The sequence below is a fragment of the Alosa sapidissima genome, chromosome 19 (assembly GCF_018492685.1).
Source record: "Alosa sapidissima isolate fAloSap1 chromosome 19, fAloSap1.pri, whole genome shotgun sequence".
Classification (NCBI taxonomy): domain Eukaryota; kingdom Metazoa; phylum Chordata; class Actinopteri; order Clupeiformes; family Clupeidae; genus Alosa; species Alosa sapidissima.
In genome coordinates, this window is record NC_055975.1 from 18,542,579 (window position 1) to 18,562,578 (window position 20,000).

Consider the following 20,000-nt stretch of genomic DNA (forward strand, 5'->3'; position numbering starts at 1 on the left):
TAGCGCTAAAAGAGAGAGGAATGAACAGAGCAGACATGGGAATGGAAAAAGAGGAAGAAGGGAAGAGAAAGAGAGAGAGGGAGAGGTAGAGAGAAAGGGCAAAGAGGTGGAGGGAGAGAGAAGAGGAGAGGTAGCGAGAAGGAGAGAAGTGGAGAGAGTGAGAGAGGGAGAGAAGGAGAGAGAGAGAGAGAGTCTGTGCAGGGAGACCTTTTCGAGCGAGACTGCGCGCTGTGCGGAGTCGACTCTTAATAGGTCATAAGTCTTAGCCATAAAAGTAACTGAGGGTTGCTGAGAGTTATGAAGTACAAACGGCCCCGGGGAAAGCAGCGCCGCATCTGAAAAACCTTCAATCATTACACACACACACACACACACACACACACATTTATACACACACACACACACACACACACACACACACACACACACACACACACACACACACACACACACGATAGTCACTCATGCCTATTAGAAACATGCACTTCACCCCTACACACAGGCAAACAATACATACCCCTGCCTATTAGATACACATTTAAATTCCCCTGTTCCACACATTACATTCATCACTGTAACTAAGTGTGTACTTTAAATATATCTGACACAATCACTTTCTTTCACCCTAACTTGGTCACCCTCTCACACACACATACATGCAGTAGTAGAGCAGGGTGAAAGAAGAGTTGCCCTGTTGCATCGTGGGATTTCCCTGGCTGTCAGCACATGCTACTGTTTAATCACTGAGGACACAAAAAACCTTTGGCTCTCACACACAACACTTCACACTACTCCCTCTCTCCCACTCACTCCCTCCCTCCCTCTGTCTCTTTCTCCCTCCCTCCCTCACTCATTCTCTTTCTCTCTCTCTCTCCACTTCCCTACCCGTCTCTATTAACACCCCCCCCCCTCTTGTTTTAAAAGAAGACGAAGAGGAGGAAGAGGAGAGGAAGTGAGATAAAGAAAAAGGAACTGGTCATCTGGTTGGTGTTTGCAGCCGAGTTGTTACATCTGACAGGGACAAATACAGTTGGATTCCATAGCTGAGCCAAAGCCTTTGTCTCACAACTGTGCTGGCACACTCAATCACCTGAGAATGCTTTAAGTGGGAGAAACACACGAGGGCGCACACACACACACACACCTGTGTGGCGGCCTGTCCAACAACATCACCACTCCATTTGAGACCTGGACCTTTTTTCTCTCAGAGTGTTGCCACAAGTTATGAATTTGAATTACATGGCTTGGTTGGCATGACGACAGCAGCTTGTCTGCGTCTGTGAACAAATTTGCCCACATCGGAGTGGCCCTCCTGCCTTCCTGGGGTGCGTGGCTTGAGCACACATGGGAATTTTTGGCACTGGTTGGAACATTTCCCCCAAAAACATACGTGACAAGGAGGAACATATGGAGACCTGTCTGTGCCAGGAATGTAACATTCAACGAATGAAAAATGAACAGCCAATTTCTTTTTTTTTTAAGTAGCGAAAGAGTGCTCTTTATCCATATGAAGAATGAATATACACCTTAAGATGCCCAAAGAGTCAAGGGTCTCTCTCTCTCAAAACTGGGCATATCTCCTGAGGGCAGAAGCATTCCTAATGGTCTGATAGAGACTCGTACATCACCCTGATGAGATCATTATCCGAGGTTGGTTTTGGCCTGCACCATCATCATAGAAATGCTCCCACGCAGACGTGCGAAAGAATAATACCGCTGTAACGCTCTGTGATTGCTCAACACTGTGCAGGTGCCATCCATCATGTCACCACGACAACCCCGAGGATGAATTTCCCAGCAACCCCCACACTGTAAGATGTCATGGGGGTAGTTAGCGTGATGAGGATCACTGAGGGTGTTACACACGGTTAGCCTATGTGGAATATGATTGATGAGTGATTTCACAAATTGTTAGTACTTGGCGTATAAATTATTTACAAAAAAATAAACATAAAAGTACAAGCAGTAGCATTTTTATCTGTAATCTGTAATGTACAGTATTTTTACACGCATGCACTCTTTATTACATTACTGCACACACATTCATTCAGTCTGTAACTATGCTCATTTGGGGAATCTCCCATAGGCTCTAGTCCATTCCATGACTCACCTTTCATTTGTAATTAAAATCCCTCTGCTGAAATGTGAGGATATTTTCCATTGGACCTAGAGATGATCTCTTCTGCCTCCGAACTCGATTAAAGTCAGATGGAAGAGTCATTCTAGTGTATGCTTGACACCACTGCAGATCCACTGTCTGTGGGAGTAGCTATAGTTGCCAAGGGTTCAGGATTTGGGCAATTTGTAATTGGGCAACCACTGTAGCTGTGGATACAGACTGCTTTAATTGATGAGAGCCATCATTCAACAGTGGTGCTTGTTCAACAACGTTTTTTTCATTTTTTATTATTGGACAACCGCCAAGGATTCAGGTGTAATTGGGTAGCTGTGGATAGAGACTGTTGTAAGTGATTTTTGTTTTGTTTTTTGGAAACATGCTCTTGATAGTGATTAATCTTACCCGTCACACCTACCTAACTTCCAGCTAAATGTGCAGAAACAGCTCAAACAAGCAGGGACGGCTCTGAACAAACACGCCTACCACCTACCTTTACAACTGACACGGAATTTTATGACTGACGTGTCAGGCCCTTCATGAGTCCCTTTTCATTCGTCAAGCGTCAGTCTGCGATCTTTACAGCCAGCATTCTCAATCAGGAAATAAACGGACATGAGGTATCATGTGCTGTATCTTTGCACACTGTGCATACCGAGTGTGAGTCCGCGTGAGAAGATCATTAAACGTTTTGTCACATGCATGAACAAACGATCACCACTATGCTGTATTCGGCAAAGCCAAAACAATTTCTGGAATATGTAAAACAGATATATAAACACAAATAATGGAAGATTTCTACTAAGATCATGTTGAGCAGAGTACTTACAGTATTTACTGAGTCTAGTGCCCTCCTGAGCTGTGAAACTTCGAAAATCAGTGCTCACATGCTCACCGTATACGGAGCACAGAGCCCAAGCGCTGCGGTGCTGTGGCTACTGCCTGAACACAACTCCCATGGCCCTGCGCTCACCTCTGAGAACACCCGTACATCTACCTGCTTCATCTGCTGTGGAATGCCAAACTAACTACTGGAGAAAGAGAGAGAGAGAGCGAGCGAAAGAGAGAGAGAGTAGGTGAAGTGTGAAGCCTACATACCGTGACTAAGTCAACGAGCCTTTGCTTATGAAAGGAAGTGCGTCTGACACATTAAGGGAACAAGTCAACTACAGAAACAACTACAGAAATGAACAAAAACACTATGAATTAAGAAGAATGAAATTGAAGTTGAATATTTTTTTCGCAACAATATGCAAGAATCTAATGTCACTAAATACACTACTCACAAAAAGTCAGGGATATTCGTAAACATGACACTAGGATAATGGATGGTTAAGGGAGCAGATGAACACGGTTGGCACGCAACATATCAACAAACAGATACGTGTTTGACAACATATTCAGTTTTTCAGTATTGACAGCTTCTAAAGAAAACACTTGCTTATGACTGACCCATGAACTCCATGACGACTTAAGGCAGATGGGAACAATGTGTTAGAGAAGAGGAAGCTTTGATAAGTTTTAGATATTCGCTTTATTAGCTACCTTTGGTCAGTATCCATGGCCACTGTCATAACCCAACTCAGAGCGTGTCTCCACTCCACAGTGATGGTCAGTTGGTCCTGGTCAGTGGTGGATACAGTGGGATTTTGTTTTTAGCAACAGGGGCAGGCCTGTCCACAAACTCCAGGGACAGAAATACTGATGGCAGACCTGTCCTCCGTCTGATTCATGTGGAAATTACCCCATACATTATTATACCACATTTCAATGCTTGACTAACTGCAAAACATCTATCTATCTATCTTCTTTGGTTATATAGCCCATGATCTATTAACTGTAGGCTATCATAGTGAGTGCATTTTAAAAAGAAAATTCCCAAACTGTGCGCTGTTGCCACATTTGTAATGTCGCAATGCCATTTACCTTCGTCACTAGCCTACTAGTCGACCTCCTATACATTTTGCCTGCATTGAAATGAGCTGAGTGTGTGAGTTTTGTGTATCAACTGTAACATGCAATATCCTGCGATTTCTATGACAGTAACCTAGACAGGCTAATTTCTGACATCACTTGGCTATGAATGCATTATTTATGAAGTAAGAAAGATGAAAGAACAGCTTTTACGCATTTATTCTTAATTTAAATTAGGAGGGCACTCGGAGAGCATACAGTAGGTTTTACTTTCATGATCATTGTGAGAAAATACCCTATGGAAGATATGGTGCATCTTGCGATGTTGGCGGAAAAGCAAAACAAAATTCATGCAGATGCCCTGTGAATCTGATCCAGTCCAAAACTTGTAGATAAGAAGTGAGTGAGAGAGAGAAGTGAGTGGCCCACGCTTCACCAAGTGTCAAGAAACGCAGGCCAGTAATGTTATGCTTTATCATACAAATCAAAACAAATCAACCAACAAACAGAGAGAAAGAGAGAGCTCAATTGACATAAAAAAAGGAAAAGGTCTACATTTCTCTTCAAATTAATACATCTAAGATGGTAACACTTTAGGGAATACATGATAGCCATTAATAGGCCTACATAACCAACATGCATTAATGCTCAATAAGTAGTTGGCCTTGATCCAAGGTTATCAATATTGTATGGATCGAAATAGAAACATCTTAATATGTCACTATTCTGTCATTCAGATAGTGAATTAAGTGTCAATAAACTTTCTATTTTGATCCATACGATATACCAGTAACTTTAGATCAAGGCCCACTAGTTGCATATGATAGATTTACCAAGAATAAATGACTATCTAGTAAGAATAAGAAATTGTTTAATAAAGGCGTAATAAATGAGCAATGATGCTTAATACAGATCTTGTTGAGCATTAATACATACACATATTAGTAATGTATTAATGGTTAACATGTGTTCACTAAACTAAAATGTTATCGTTGGTAAATACATACATCACCTCATCTATGTGCTTGCAATGATAAATTTGTGATTGCGATGACAATTTCACACACTGGTATTCATTATTGTATAACAGGTAAGGTAGGAGCATATGACCATTGTCTTGTTCAATTATAGTATTTCATTGGTACTCAAAGGTTTGTTAAGGTCTTTCTACACTGAGCTGTGTAAATAATTTGGGCATTTTAAAGCATCACATAGTATATAATAGTTTCCATTGTGCATAATTTCCAACAAAGATGAAACATGACACTGTTTTGTTGTTGCTGTTTTTCTACACAAACAGTAGCGTGACACTGCAGAACATAACTGTGGTTATTTGCAAATCTCCTGGTGATGCTGTAAATATCACTATTCCACTACTCCACTAAATAACACTGAACAACTGTCTGGTAATCAGATCGGACACCATGGGATACCGCAGTTATCAGACCCACCATCACAGCTGTTTACCACTGCTGCCAACAACAGGAAAAACAACGTCAGTTGAGAAAGAGAAAAAAAAGATAGAGAGAGAGAGAGAAAAAGAAAGAGAGAGAGAGAGGTCAGAGGGAGCCAGAGGTCTTGGTGGGCCACAGCATGAGCTGTAAAGCTTTAGTGGGGGCCCACGATCTGTTAACAGCAGCCTGACACTCACACAAAAGAGAGCTGTGATCACCTCCAGGGTGAGCCCTCCCTACCTTTAACACTCTCTCCCTCTCTCGCTCTCTCTCTCTCGCTTTCTGTGTCTCTCTCACTCTCTCCCCCTCCCCTCGCTCCTCAGTCTTCCATTGCTTAAATCAATCCCTCAGTAATCTACTTCCCTCTGCCTCCACTGTCATCTCCTACATTCCACTGCTTCACATCTCTCTCTTTCTCTCTCTGTCTCTTATGCTCTTTTCCTTCCTTCCTCCCTTCCTTCCTCCCTTCCTTCTCCTCTCCACGCCATTCTTCAGGCGGGAATGTGTCCTCCCAGCGTGTGGCAATCCTTCATCCTACCAAGCGCCTGACAAGAGCTGGGCCATTACTGTCACCTAGTGGAGAGGCGCGACAGAGATGAGAGGAGCGGAGACGAGAGGGGGGAAAGAAGGACAAAGGGCAGAGTGTGAACCCTGTGAGGTCACCATGGCGAGAACAAGTGAGGTCGGTGTGATGTGATTCCTTAAGAAGGATCCAAAAACAGAGAAAATAGCCAAACACAATGATGTCCAGATCACAATATCTTACTTGTGTTAGAGGATTCCTTCTAGTCAAGTCTCGTGTTCAATAAATACAATGCAGTGCCCTCTGTCCACAGCCCATTACATACTGAGACACTGATGCAGTCTCCTCAGGTCTAATCCTCTCACTCCACAGATCTGTGATGAACAGCATCCATTTCCTAATGCAAGTTCCATCGTGAAAAGTCCCTGGTCAGTCACTAGGAGCACTTCCTGACATTGACCGTTCACTTCCTGTCCAAAAAGTCACCTACAGTCCATAAAAGCTGATAATGATGCTGATTATGGGCCAGTAAATTCTGTAATTACTCGTTAACGCCCCACGTCCCTCTGGTGGACTGTGGCTTTGCCCATGAATGGGGCCACAGGGAGCTGTACATTCCTGGAGGTAGAGTGTAATCCCTGCAACGTCAAAGTCAGAGGTTCAAATCCCGCGGGGAGCAGCAGACCTGATAAAACTGTGTGTTCGCCACATTAACACGACGCTTAGGTGACACGCCGAGCAACACTGTGCAACTCCCGTCAATTTGTATGAAGATTTGAATAATGCCCTTCTAATGCAGAAGAAGCAAGGAAAATATTCAACTACCGATACATCAAAAAAGTTTCCAAAATGGTATAAACACCAAAATAGTATACTAATCAAGAAAACCAAGAGTTATACTGTAGGTCACAGTTGAATGATTAACGAAACATGGTCATGTCACAAGCACTATGCAGCTAATGTAACATCTCAGTATTCTGCATGATTCTGAAGCATGTAAGTAAGCATTATTGAGTTATAGAGGGCGGTGTGGGTGTTTGGGACTTGAGGTCTGCGCTAGACGAATCTTCGAGCAGTGTATGAGTCAAGAGGGAGTCAGTCATCTGCCAAAGGCCAGCCTGGAGATAAACACAAAGTGGCCACAGAAGAGTAGAGCAGAGGAAGAGCTCTCGGCCCGCAGTGTGTTCTCAGTGTGTTCCCAGAGACAACATTTTGCATTTGCTCTGACAGAGAGGACCTCTTCACAATAACCGTAAGCAACATTAAGAAAGAACATTCGTTTGAGCAAAGACAGGTGGATGTGACTGAGGAACACAAAGTCTCTTCGAAATGATCTGATAGCCTATTTTTGCTTTATCTATCACATGCATACTGCAAGAAGCCATTACTGTAGTATCTAAAGAGAGAATTTACAATTCATTCAGAAGTGCAAGCACACAGCTGACACATCAAGTCAAATTGTCATACTACGCCATCAGCAGTAACGTCAGTGGTTATTGATGATGATCGGCCTACCCGACACATTTCCCTGACAGATAGCCCGAGACCAACACTTCCAGCATCATGACGGCTTTAAGAACGCATGGCCCCCCAAGACAGCTGGCCTAATGAAATTCAAGTGCACGAACGCAAACAAGAGGCATAACTCTGTAATGAGAGGGTCAGGATCTCGCCACTGGACGCGCTCCAACTTCCCCGCTTTGTCTGTTTCATCTTTTCGTCCTGCAATTTCTCGAAACGGACCTACACTTTTGACAGGAGCTCGACTGATGAGATGAGTGTTGCTGTGTGTGTGTGGTTTTTTTTTTCTACCCACACTGGAAATTGCAGAGCTGTGGATGTGCTGTGCAGTGATGGATGGGAGCGGGTGATTTATGGACCGAGCCCAAGACGAGAGACCAAGAAAAGTGAGAGAGCGAGAGATAGAATGGTCAGTGACGAAGCAGTCCTAAAAAGCCAGGGCAGAAGCTTTGAGAAACCCCAGAGGGTCTGGAAATAGCCTGCTTTACATGGAAATGATGGGGTAGGAGGCCCAGGCAGGCCAGGGCCCTGGGAAGAAGACAACGCTGCTGGGAAGTCACACAGGAATCGGTCCAAGCGCCCTGTGGCGTTGACTCTGAGGGGGGTAGGGCATCCCTGCTCAAGCTAGTCACCTAAAGGCTTTAACGCATCACCTACTGAGGTTAAGCAGGCCAATAGTTCATGATATTAAGACAGGTACACAGGTCCATCGCTTCACTGTGTAATAGGACACACCAATTAGACTGTGGTGGTGTCCACTAATGACCGGGGCATTGTATGAGATCGGTGCATGTCTTGAGGCAACACAGGACTGGCAACATGCGTCAGTGATGCGGATGCTTTAAGTTTGAAGTGGGAGGAGGGGGTGGAGTAGAGGAGAACAGAGACAGATAGAGGAAGAGCTTGTTTGCTGCCATGATGTATATGCCCAAGAGAGATGCTACACAGGAAGATGTGATCAGCTCCCTGGGTGGCAAGGATGACTTGGGTGTGTGTGTGTGAGAGAGAGAGTTTGAGGTGGAGAGAGAGGCAGAGCAACAGAGACAGACAGACAGACAGACAGACAGACAGACAGAAATAGATAGAGAGACATAGAGAAAAAAAACTAGAAGATGAACAGGAGACATGGGTCTTGAGTGGGGGGTGAGGGGTTGGGCAGCAGGATGGGATGGAATGGGGTGGGATGAGTAGATTGGAGCTTTGTATGTGTGTGTGTGTGTGTGTGTGTGTGTGTGTGTGTGTGTGTGTGTGTGTGTGTGTGTGTGTGTACTGTATGTGTGGGGCTGCGTGGGTGGCTATATGGGTGCTGTAGCGAACTGAACCCTGGGATCTTAGGTGATACAGGAAGTCAGGGAGGATGAATGGACCATTGAAGGAGGAAGTGGCATTTCGGGGCAGGTTCACAACCTCACCTCCCTCACTCCGGCCCCGTCTCTTTCTCCCTCGCTTTCTCTCCCAGTCTCTCCCCTGCTATGACAGATGTCAGCAATGAACTCTTGACACTGGCTTGAGCACTTTATGTTCAACATGTGTGGGTCTGTTGCTGTCTCTCTGCTCATGAGAAGAAGTCTGCTTGACCCTTCTAGAGTGTGTGTCTCTGTGTGTGTGACAGAGACCATGTGAATATGTGTGTGTGTGTGTGTGTGCAACTGTGTGTGTGTGTGTGCAACTGTGTGTGTGTGTGTGTGTGTGTGTGTGCGTGCGACTGTGGGAGTGTGTGAGTGTGTGTTGCTGCTGCTGGAGGACAAGATGAGGGCAGCAGCAGGAGATTTTGCTATTTGGGAGGTAGGCTGCAATGGCACACAAGGGACAGATTAGCTTCCTGTCTGTCAGGGGGCCATCAGGGAAGCCTCTGATTTACGGCCTGCACTGACCAGTCCGCTACCCAAAGCAAACACACAGGAGCGCACACACACACACACACACACACACACACACACACACACACACAGGTTCCCTCTGCCTAACATATACACATATCTCTCTGTTTGTGTGTGGCGAGTGTGTGTGTGTGTGTGTGTGTGTGTGTGTGTGTGTGTGTGTGTGTGTAAGGGCCACGAACGTGTCTGTGTTTGTTGTTGAAAGGAATATCTCCATGTTGCCCTCATCGCTACTCGTGTACACATCTGTCTGCACATCTGCTCGACGGCACAATGACGAGAACAGATGAGGGGAAATGCTTTTGCATGAATGCAAGTGTGTATGCGAGTGTGTGACTGAATGTCAGGTCGTCCAAATGTTAGCATGTCTCTATGCCAGACTGTAAGTTTTTGTGCATCCAAGCACGTGTACGTGAGAGAAAGCACATCTGTGTGTGTCTGTGTGTGCCTGTGTGTGCCTGTGTGTTTGTGTATGTGTATGTGTGTGAGTGTGTATAGAGGAGGGGGGTCATTGTAAGTGTGTGTAATACTGTATGTTTGTGTCAGGGATTACTGTCAGCGTGTGGGAGTGAGTGAGTGACTGTTTGTGTGTGTGAGTGTGTGTGTGTGTGTGTGTGTGTGTGTGTGCGCGCGGTTGTTTGTGTAAAATTGAGAGTAGATTAGACTAACATGCGGTCGAACAAGCCGAGACCTGCTCGCAGGACAGAGAGCGAGAGTGGAAGAAGGACCGAGCCATTAAACAAGACATCATCTCCAAACACAACAATGATTTATCATGGCCTGCAAATCATAAGCACCTGCATGCACCTCTGCCCCCTCCCCTTCAACTTTCTCTCTCACACACACACACACACACACACACGCTTACTGAGTTCTCAGGGGTCCTGAATAATGTTTAAAGTAGCAAAAAATGGCATTACTCCACAAAATATTTCCCATCTACTGTTGACTGCTATACTAAGACAGTGATGTGGTTAGTACAGGTCTCTTACACTCTCATTCACACACACACACACACACACACTCTAACAGCTGGTGATATTTTACTAACTTTTTAGTAAAAAATTGTGTTCACATTTTTGGAGCTTTTATGCCTTTCAGACAGGACAGAGAAGAGAGTGACAGGAAACGAGTGGGAGAGAGATATGAGGTGGGATCGGCAAATTCCCCAGGTCGACCTCGAACCCTGGTCCCTGTGGGCACTTGGACACGAATGTGGTACAGACGCTGTAGCCACTTGCAGCACAGCACTCCCCACACTACCCACTTTTGAGTCAACTATTTTTTCCCCCATCGGCAGCATACACTTTCACTCACTCACGCTCATGCACGCACACTCATCACTCACACACACACACACACACACACACACACACACACACACACACACACACACACACACACACACGCACACGCACACTCATCACTCACACACTCACACAAACATACACATGCACACATAATAACGCACAGAGGCACGGTAGGGAGAGCCGAAATTGCTTCAAGACAGGCCTGACTTCATTATGCTAAGAAGTAACTTGTCATGCTAATATAATGGGAATGGTTGTGTGTGTGTGTGTGTGTGTGTCTCTGTGTGTGAGTGAGTGTGAGTAGTTGTGCGTGTGTTGATCCAGCAGCTGGCCACCTTTGATTTATGGAGTCTACGCTGAACTGTCCTGACTGCTCCTGGCCTTCCGCACTCCTCCAGTTAAACCAGTCACCAACCATAACTCTCAAAACACACACACACACACACACACACACAAACAAAACTCCCTTCCCCACAAAAACACAAACAAAAAAAAGAAATGCACACCGTGACCCTGATCTGACCCTAACACACAATAGGTACCACCACAAACATAAACATAATAACATCATGGATCCTGCACACCATGTTTGTGTACACTGTGGGACTCCTGAATGGTGTCTCCTCTGCCTTCCAACTTTGACAGCACCACACACACACTTGATCACATGCATACAGTACACTCCCACACACACTTTTGTGCTCTTGTGAATACACACACACACACACACACACACACACACACACATTTATAAACATGCAAGAATTGTAAGACACTCAAAAAACACACAGACAGACACTCTCACGGGAACATTCTTAGGATCCCTGAAAATGTTTTTACCCTAAGGGTGTTTGTGTGTGTGATTGCATGTGTGTGTGTGTGTGTGTGTGTGTGTATGCACAAGAGCACAAAAGTGTGTGTGGGAGTGCATGCATGTATGCATGTGATCAAGTGTGTGTGTGGTGCTGTCAAAGTTGGAAGGCAGAGAGACAGGGAGAAAGCGGTGAAAATAGAGTGGTTTGTGTGTATGTGTAGAGAGAGAGAGAGAGAGAGAGAGAGAGAGAGAGAGAGAGAGAGAGAGAGAGAGAGAGAGAGAGAGAGAGAGAGAGAAAGAGAGAGATGGTGAGTGAGAGAGAGAAAGAGAGGAAGAGAGAAAGAGAGAGAGAGAGAGAGAGAGATGGTGAGTGAGAGAGAGAAAGAGAGGAAGAGAGAAAGAGAGAGAGAGAGAGAGAGAGAGAGAGAGAGAGAGAGAGAGAGAGAGAGAGAAAGTTCAGATATGGAGGGGGAGGAGAGCTGGAGAACACACAGTAGGCCAGAAGGCCCCAGGTACCTGCCTGTGCAGTCCCTCCTCTCCAAATGTTTACTTTGGAGCAGACTGGCCGCCAACTGGTTGCAATTGACCCTCTTCAGGGACAAGTTAGAGAGAGAACATGAGACTTTTCCTTTTGAGAAAACGAAAGAGGTAAGCCACACACACACACGAAAAAAAGCATATAAAAAGACATGCACAAACATGAAAAGAAAACCACACAAAGAGACAAAAGTGAGGTGAGCCAATACACAAACACACATACACACAACAAACACACATTCCTTCTCTCTCCTTTGCTCTGTGTAACAAACACACACTCTCCCTCTGACATGCATTAACACACATACACACAACAAACACACATTCCTTCTCTCTCCCTTGCTCTGTGTAACAAACACACACTCTCCCTCTGACATGCATTAACACACATACACACATAAATGAAGAGAGGAAGAGAACTACTTAAGCATGTCAAATGTTACAGGTCTACACGGGCAGCTGAGGAAGTTGAAGAGGAGGCGGAACACTGAGTCAGGGTGACCTATTAGAGCCCAAAGAAAATCTCAACCAAACCATAGCTTCCTTGCCATACTAGTCACCCAGCCCTTGTCCCTGCAGATACCACCTGCACCATCACAGAACAGTCCCCCTCCCACCGCCTCACTTCCTCTCTCCCACCGCCTCATTTCCTCTCTCCCTGGCTGCCTACCTTGTCCTGTCAATACCCTCCTGTCACATTCAAGCATGCATGGCTTTATTACCATGTCTATGCAGCTTCACAAAGTTATCGAGGCATCGCTGTTTAGGAATCATTTGTACACAGACGATCACATACTGCAGTTGGTAAATTATAAGAAAGGGATTATATTTGCAGAAGGGGTATATAATGCCTAACAAATCTCTTTCATGTTTTTTACTCTTGTTAAAATGACTTTGATGAGATTATTAAATATAATTACAATTTATTGAAATTAAATGTATTAAAATTCAATTGAAATAATTATGAATACAAACTACATTTCAGGTCCTACATTACAGGTCAGTTCCTGTAAAATACTACTTATTAATAGCAGCTTGTCTTGATATCTATTTATCTGGATTCAAAACAAAATTTTTCAGTAATCATAATTATATTGTAGCTATCATGTTGAATTTTAATGAACACTGCACATAGATATGTATATAGATATACACACTATTTTTGTTCACTGAATAAAATGCAAAAGCTTCCTAGCAAAAGGAAACTACATTACATACAACAAAAATAGTTGCTACATTATTCATTGCAATTATCAAATTGCAATGACAAAAACATGACACATTTGCAGTTATCTGAGATAATTATATTAGTTACTATTATCAGTACAACAGTTAACATTTTATATAGTAATATATGTATAATAAGTTATGCATCAAATATAATAATACCTCAAAACAGGAGTAATTTGTAGTTTGAATAGATGTTAAAATACTACATCCTAAAATCCATTTATGTAAAAGTTATGATACAACACTTGAGTTTTATGGTGGTCTAAACCAGTGTTTCTCAAAGTGTGGTCCGGGGACCACTAGTGGTCCGCAAGCCATCCCAAGTGGTCCGCAAGCAGATGTGGTAAAATATAATATAGATGAGTTGTTTGCAATATTGAACCAACTTGTATGTAAATTCAAACAGTTCTGCAACATGCCTATGTATGCTATGCCAGTTTAAATCATATGAATCCTCTGACACAATAAGCAAGGTGAGGCCTATTGTGTAATATACTGTTGAAGTACGTCTACTCTTCTTTTTTTTTTAGCTAGGTGGTCCGTGAGGTTTTTTTTCATTGGTTAAGTGGTCCTTGGTCTGAAAAAGTTTGAGAAACACTGGTCTAAACTGATGACTGTATAAATGAACTCCAGGCCTTAACTTGGCACAATTCACAATTAGGCTACAGGTAGACTCAGAGATTAGAGACAGGGATCTAGGATAGTATAAAAATCTGTGTCTAATAAAAAGTTCATATGGTGCTTATTGTTAAAATTGCATGATGTAGTATGCTGAATCAAAAAACTTAAATGCAAGCTTTTCGGTTTCTCCACCATCCCAGCCAAGTTGGTCAAGCAAGCACTCACCCAAACACACACAAACTCTCTCTCTTTCACACACACACACACACACACACACACACACAAACACACACGCACACCAGTATAAGAACCAGGCCGTCAGGGCTGATGAGATTAAATGACGTTAAACGTTATCCCCCATAAGTGCGGGGAGTGTAAGTATGGGGGTCTGTGACGGGGGTCTGTAAGAGAACCACCTGAGCCAGTGTGGCTCTGAATGGGAGAGCTGAGCTGGGCAGGCAGGTTAGTGTTTGGCCAGAGGGCAATCGTTAGTCAGGACTGTCACACCAAACCCAAACACAAATTAGGGAATTACAGCAGCGGATGTGTGTGTGTGTGTGTGTGTGTGTGTGTGTGTGTGTGTGTGTGTGTGTATAAATATGAGAGAGAGTGTGTATACGTCTAGACATAGTCGTCAGACATTTGTTAGCGGCTAGCCATCCCTGGTCAGCTGGCTGCGCTGATCTAGGTCAGCACGGGTCACTGTGGGTCAATCTGGCCCGGTTGTAACACGTCAGCTAGAGTTACTGGTGCACTGGACATGGCCGAGATTGACTCCAACTGGGGGTGAAATAGTGTGTGTGTGTGTGTGTGTGTGTGTGTGTGTGTGTGTGCGCATTAGCATGTTAGTGCGTGTGTTGGCATGTTAGCATGTGTGTGTGTGTGTGTTGGCATGTTAGCGTGTGTGTGTGTGTGTGTGTGTGCGCGCGCATGTTAACATGTTAGTGTGTGTGTTTGTTAAAGCATGTTAGCGTATGTATGTACTGTATGTATGTGTGTGTGTGTTTGCATGTGTATGTGTTTGTTTGTGTGTGTGGGTGCACTCAGCAAAAATAAAAAACCCAGACAACACAGATAGCATTTTAACTAGGGGCAATATGGTATGTGTCTGTGTATGTGTTTGAATTACTGTGTATATTAATTAATGATAATGAGATTCAAAATATTTTGAATGAGTTTTAACATTTCCGTGTGTGTGTGTGTGTGTGTGTGTGTGTCTGTGGCTCAGGTGTGTAAACCAGACAACTCAGGAAACATATTAATATTGACCAAAGTTTTCCCTGGTAACCGCACACGTCCTGAGGGAGTTCAAACCAGACACACACACACACACACACACACACACACACACACACACACACACACACACACACACACACACAGTCACACACACACACACACAGTCACACTCACTCAGAGTCATACATTCTCTCTCTCTCTCTCTCTCTCTCTCTCTCTCTCTCACACACACACCAGTGAAACCACTTCACTTAACTAATGTCCATAGTAAACATACACATACCATCCATAAACACCCTAATAAACCCACCTTACACACTCTCCTTCATTCTCTCTCACACACAGACACACACACACACAAACACCCTCAAAACCAAGCCACCAAGCCACTTCTCGTGGCTAATATCCACTCAGACTAAATAAACAGTGTGTCCATAAACACCTTAATAGAGCACTCATACATTAACACGACTTCACACACACACACTCTCTCTCTCTCTCTCTCTCTCTCAGACCCCAACAACACACAGCGGGCAAAGAAATAAAACAAACATGTGCTTCTATTGAAGTTTTAAAACATAAAATACATATAAAAAATCTGTGCATTTTTAAGGATGATGACAACTGACTGAAGTGTGCAGAGCAGGTCACACCAACCACAGAGAGGCCAATCATGTACATAACAACTTTTTTTCTGTAAAATTATACTCTTCTTGTGCAAACAAATGGAGGCAAAACAGAAAAAAATCTACTAAGCACACAGAAAGAATGAAAGCTTTGACTGTATATAGCCTGCCTTGAAGGAATGATGTCATCAGTCAAAGTAAGTACTCTTTCATATCATGTCATCATCATAGTCCTTCATCAAATTAAATTCCGACACGATAATTAAAATACCACTTGAATTAAATCTGAAGGTCCATTCCATCGTATTGAATAATCTTCATGGATGACATTTTCAGTGGTGACTGTTTCATTTTTGGAAACTAAAAGGCATGAATGAGCATTATTTTAGAGCTAAGCCAACATCCATTATATATTCACATGGGGGAAAAAAGCATATAGATTTTACTTTGACTCAACTTCTTCTCAGCCTATGTTAGTAAACAGCTAGATCGCCTTGCTTTTTCTCTTCTCCTTTCACCCTCATCCCCCTTTTCCTCATCTCTCTCTCTCTCTCCCCCCCCCCTCTCTCTCCTTCTCTCTGCTGCCAGGAAAGGCATGTCGTCGGCGGTGGCCAGTAGGCAGTAATTTGTAACAGGCGGTCGGGGTGGGCTGAGGCGGCTTCATCTTATCTGGACAGAAGATCACTGGGCAAATCATATCAGAGTGAGAGAGAAGGAGAGAGGGAGGGGGGGACAGAGAGAAAAGAGAGAGAGAGAGAGAGAGGGGTCCTGTTTAAATATAGCTATAATTACCCCAATCATTTCGGCTGTCTCTTTTTTTCTCTCCCTCTCTTCTCTCCGCCCTCCCTAGCTTTCACTTCTTTTTTTCCTCCTTTACTCCTTTTTTCTACTCTTCCCTCACTTCAGTATAGTGAGCTCTTTCTCTCTTTCCCCCTTCTTCTTCTTCTTCTTCTTCTTCTACTCCTCCTCCTCCCCACCCCTGTGCGTTTCCTCCGCCGCTGCCCAGTAAATCCGGGCTCGTGGTGTGGGCTGAGGGGCTGACAGTTGCATGACAAGGAATGTTTCCCTTTGTAAGAGCCTACTTCCTCCTTGCGCAGTTTTAGCCTAATTGAAACGTTTCCTATTGGGCTCAATCAAGAGGGCAATTACCTAATTATTCGCTTATGCCTCAGCTCTCGGGTCTGTGCGGGATGGCGACTGAGAGAGAGACTGAGAGAGAGAGGGAGAGAGAGAGAGAGAGAGAGAGAGAGAGGGAGAGAGACAGAGAGAGTGAGCGGGGGGGCTGAGAGAGAGGGGGGAGGAAGAGAGAGAGAGAGAGAGAGAGAGAAAGAGAGGGAAAGAGAAAGAGAGGGAGAGGGAAAAGTGAGGGGGAATCGGATGGGGGAGGATTTTGGTCAGTGAAAAGAAATCCACCATTACTTATACACAAAGTACTGAGCTTTAATGCCAGATGAGAGGCAAACAATAGCTCTAGCCAATCCCGAACAAACAAACAAAAGCCAAACATAAAAGGGAAGCACTGAATGCGGAAATGCCCTGTTAAATAGTGGAGCAGTTTTAAAAAAGAAACTATTTCATAGGACAGTGAGGCATAGCAAGTGGCAAGTCTTTTTTACAGGGCCAAAGTGTTATCAGAAAGCTCAGCTCGTAGGAAAGAGGACAAGGGGGAGACATTAGTGGAGTGGTTCTGGAATGTTCTCTCGGCCAGGCCAGACCACAAGCCTATTTCATCACAGCTCATAAAGCATACAGCATTACTGTAAATAAACACAAACGTCAGTCTCTCTGACAAATACATTTTCAGAGTTCACTGTGAATTTATGCTCATCTAGACACAGAAAACGATGCTATACTTCAAGGGAAAAAAATATGTGGATGCATTAACAAGATTTTGATAAATCAAATTTTATAGAGAATATAAATAGCCCTACGCCTCTGTGTGAATAATGCAAACACAACAGCCGCTAGAAAGACAGATCGATCATTTTCATTCCAGACTCCATCTGTGTTGTATCTTCAGTGTAAAAGGGCAGCTACTTCGACCAGCGCTTGCCCGGTCAGGGTCTTAAATCAATCACGTAAATTTGGGCCTTCATCACACACACACACACACACACACACTCAGAGAGAGAGAGAGTGAGAGGGAGTGTAGCCTCACTCACCCCAAGTAGCAGCACAATATTTTAGCTCAACATGTGCAGCACTGTTGTCTAAACATGCGCGCGGAGGCAGCGGGCCCAGAGCAGCACACACTGGCTGGAGGTCATGGAAAGCAAATCATAATGTGCACGAAAACACACACGCACACACGGGCACACACACACACAGGCCACAGAGGAGGCTTGAGGTCATGGAAATCCGTTATAATGCTGCCTTTCACCAGGGAAAAATGAGGATCGCAACATACACACACACAAAACACACACACACACACACACACACACACACACACACACACGTCTTTATGGTCCACAAACGTAAGAAAATGGAGGGAAGGCTCCCACAGCAGCTGGGTGGGCCGGTCAGCCGGTGTGTGCAATGCTCAGACGCTGAAAAACAAAAGCATGCATACTCACACACTCTCATTCCAAACACAACACGAAAACATGCGTCGCAAACAGATCCCTAGTTTTCACATGGGTGATATACTCATCACTGCCTGTCTCAGAGAATACACTTCACGGTCTGCCTATCCTGACTACCCCAAGTGACCTCGCTTTTTCTTACATATTACGCAAATGTTTAATCATCATTTAGTCACACTCAGATACTGTGTGTATGTGTGTGTGTGTGTGTGTATATATATATATATATATATATATATATATATATGTGTGTGTGTGTGTGTGTGTGTGTGTGTATGTATGTGTGTGTGTGTGTGTGTGTGTGTGTGTGTGTGTGTGTGTGTGTGTGTGTATATATGTATGTGGGTATGTGTATGTGTTTGTTTACATACTCGAGTGTCTTTTTTTCCAATAACACTGAAAATGACGGTCTTACCAATAGGTGAAAGAAAGACAAGCTGAGAGACTAAAATAACTACAAAAATACTTGGAGGAACGACAAGGGAGAGACAAACAAACAAACAGAAAGCCATATGTAACTAAAATAAATATCAAGACAAAGCAAACCAAGAACACCAAGAAAGACAAGGGCTGATGGTGTAGTAGGGACGACACAGAGTGCTTCGCCCAGGTGGTCGGTGGGGGCTGTGTCCAGTGGGCAGAGCGGCTTTGGCGGGGGAGGAGAATCTGAAACCCAGACCCTCGCACTGTGGCTAGGCCAGCTCTGATTGGGACGCCCGTGCATGATTAAATATAATTGCTTAAAAAAGCTCTTCCAAGTGCTCCGGCATTTACAGGCAGAAAAAAAAGAGAGAGAGAAAAAAAGAGAAAACAGCAGGAAGGGTTTAAATGGAAGTCTACTTCTTAAAGAAGAGAGAGAGAGAGAGAGAGAGATCACTGTCTATATGTGGAAATGATTGCCTATACTGAGAGACAGCATGAGTGTGCGTGTGGCTTATGCTTACTGGACAGCCTATGTACACTGTGGCATACACTACATTTTAAGATTTTATACAGCTGTACAGTAAGCCTAAGCCACACACATATTGCTATGTACTGTAAGTGTGTGAGAACAAGACAGAGACAAAAGAGACACACTTCTCCTTTCAACAACACAGTCATGATTTTCACATAAGCATCTCATCTGTGCATGTGTAGATGGGCCAGTGTATGTGTGTTTGTGAGCGTGCATATATGTGTGTGTGTGTGTGTGCATGTGTGTGTGTGCGTGTGTGTGTGTGTATGCACGTGAGTGGGAGAGTTCAGGAACAACCGTCAGCAGAGGGATGATTGATGGCTGATGCTAAGCTCTTAAGTCAACAGGGGCCGGGCACGTTCGGGCCGTCCGGAGCGCGAGCACCGCACACTAGCTCTGCTCTGCACCCATTTCAGGGTCAGGTGCTTCACAAAACCTGTCACCATTATCTTATCAAACACAGCCGCTCCAAAAATTACTGAGGCCCTCACACAGCTGAAGGCCTGACAAAAATTGCGTGTATGTGTGGGTGTGATTGCCCATTTGCTGCCTATTAGTAAGTGTGTGCATGTGTGTGTGTGTGTGTGTGTGTACACGAGAGAGAGAGAGAGAGAGAGAGAGAGAGAGAGAGAGTGTGAGTGAGTGTATGTGTGTGTGTGTGTGTGTGTGAGTGAA

General features: G+C 44.2%; 1 protein-coding gene across 4 annotated transcripts in view; it reads right to left on the reverse strand.

Moving 5' to 3' along the window:
• Nucleotides 1-20,000, reverse strand: part of slc25a21 (solute carrier family 25 member 21) — an 87,966-nt gene that overhangs the window by 35,415 nt on the left and 32,551 nt on the right. The window contains exon 1 of one of the 4 annotated variants that reach the window (XM_042071829.1): nt 2,610-2,771. The exons of 2 other annotated variants lie outside the window; for them this stretch is intronic. Coding sequence is in view for 1 of the 2 variants with exons in the window: in XM_042071828.1 (XP_041927762.1) it covers nt 2,111-2,117 (7 nt within the window). In the remaining variant the exon portion in view is untranslated. Of the gene's footprint in view, nt 1-2,110; nt 2,529-2,609; nt 2,772-20,000 lie in introns of those variants that run through there. One more of the 4 variants, XM_042071828.1, reaches the window with a different exon arrangement.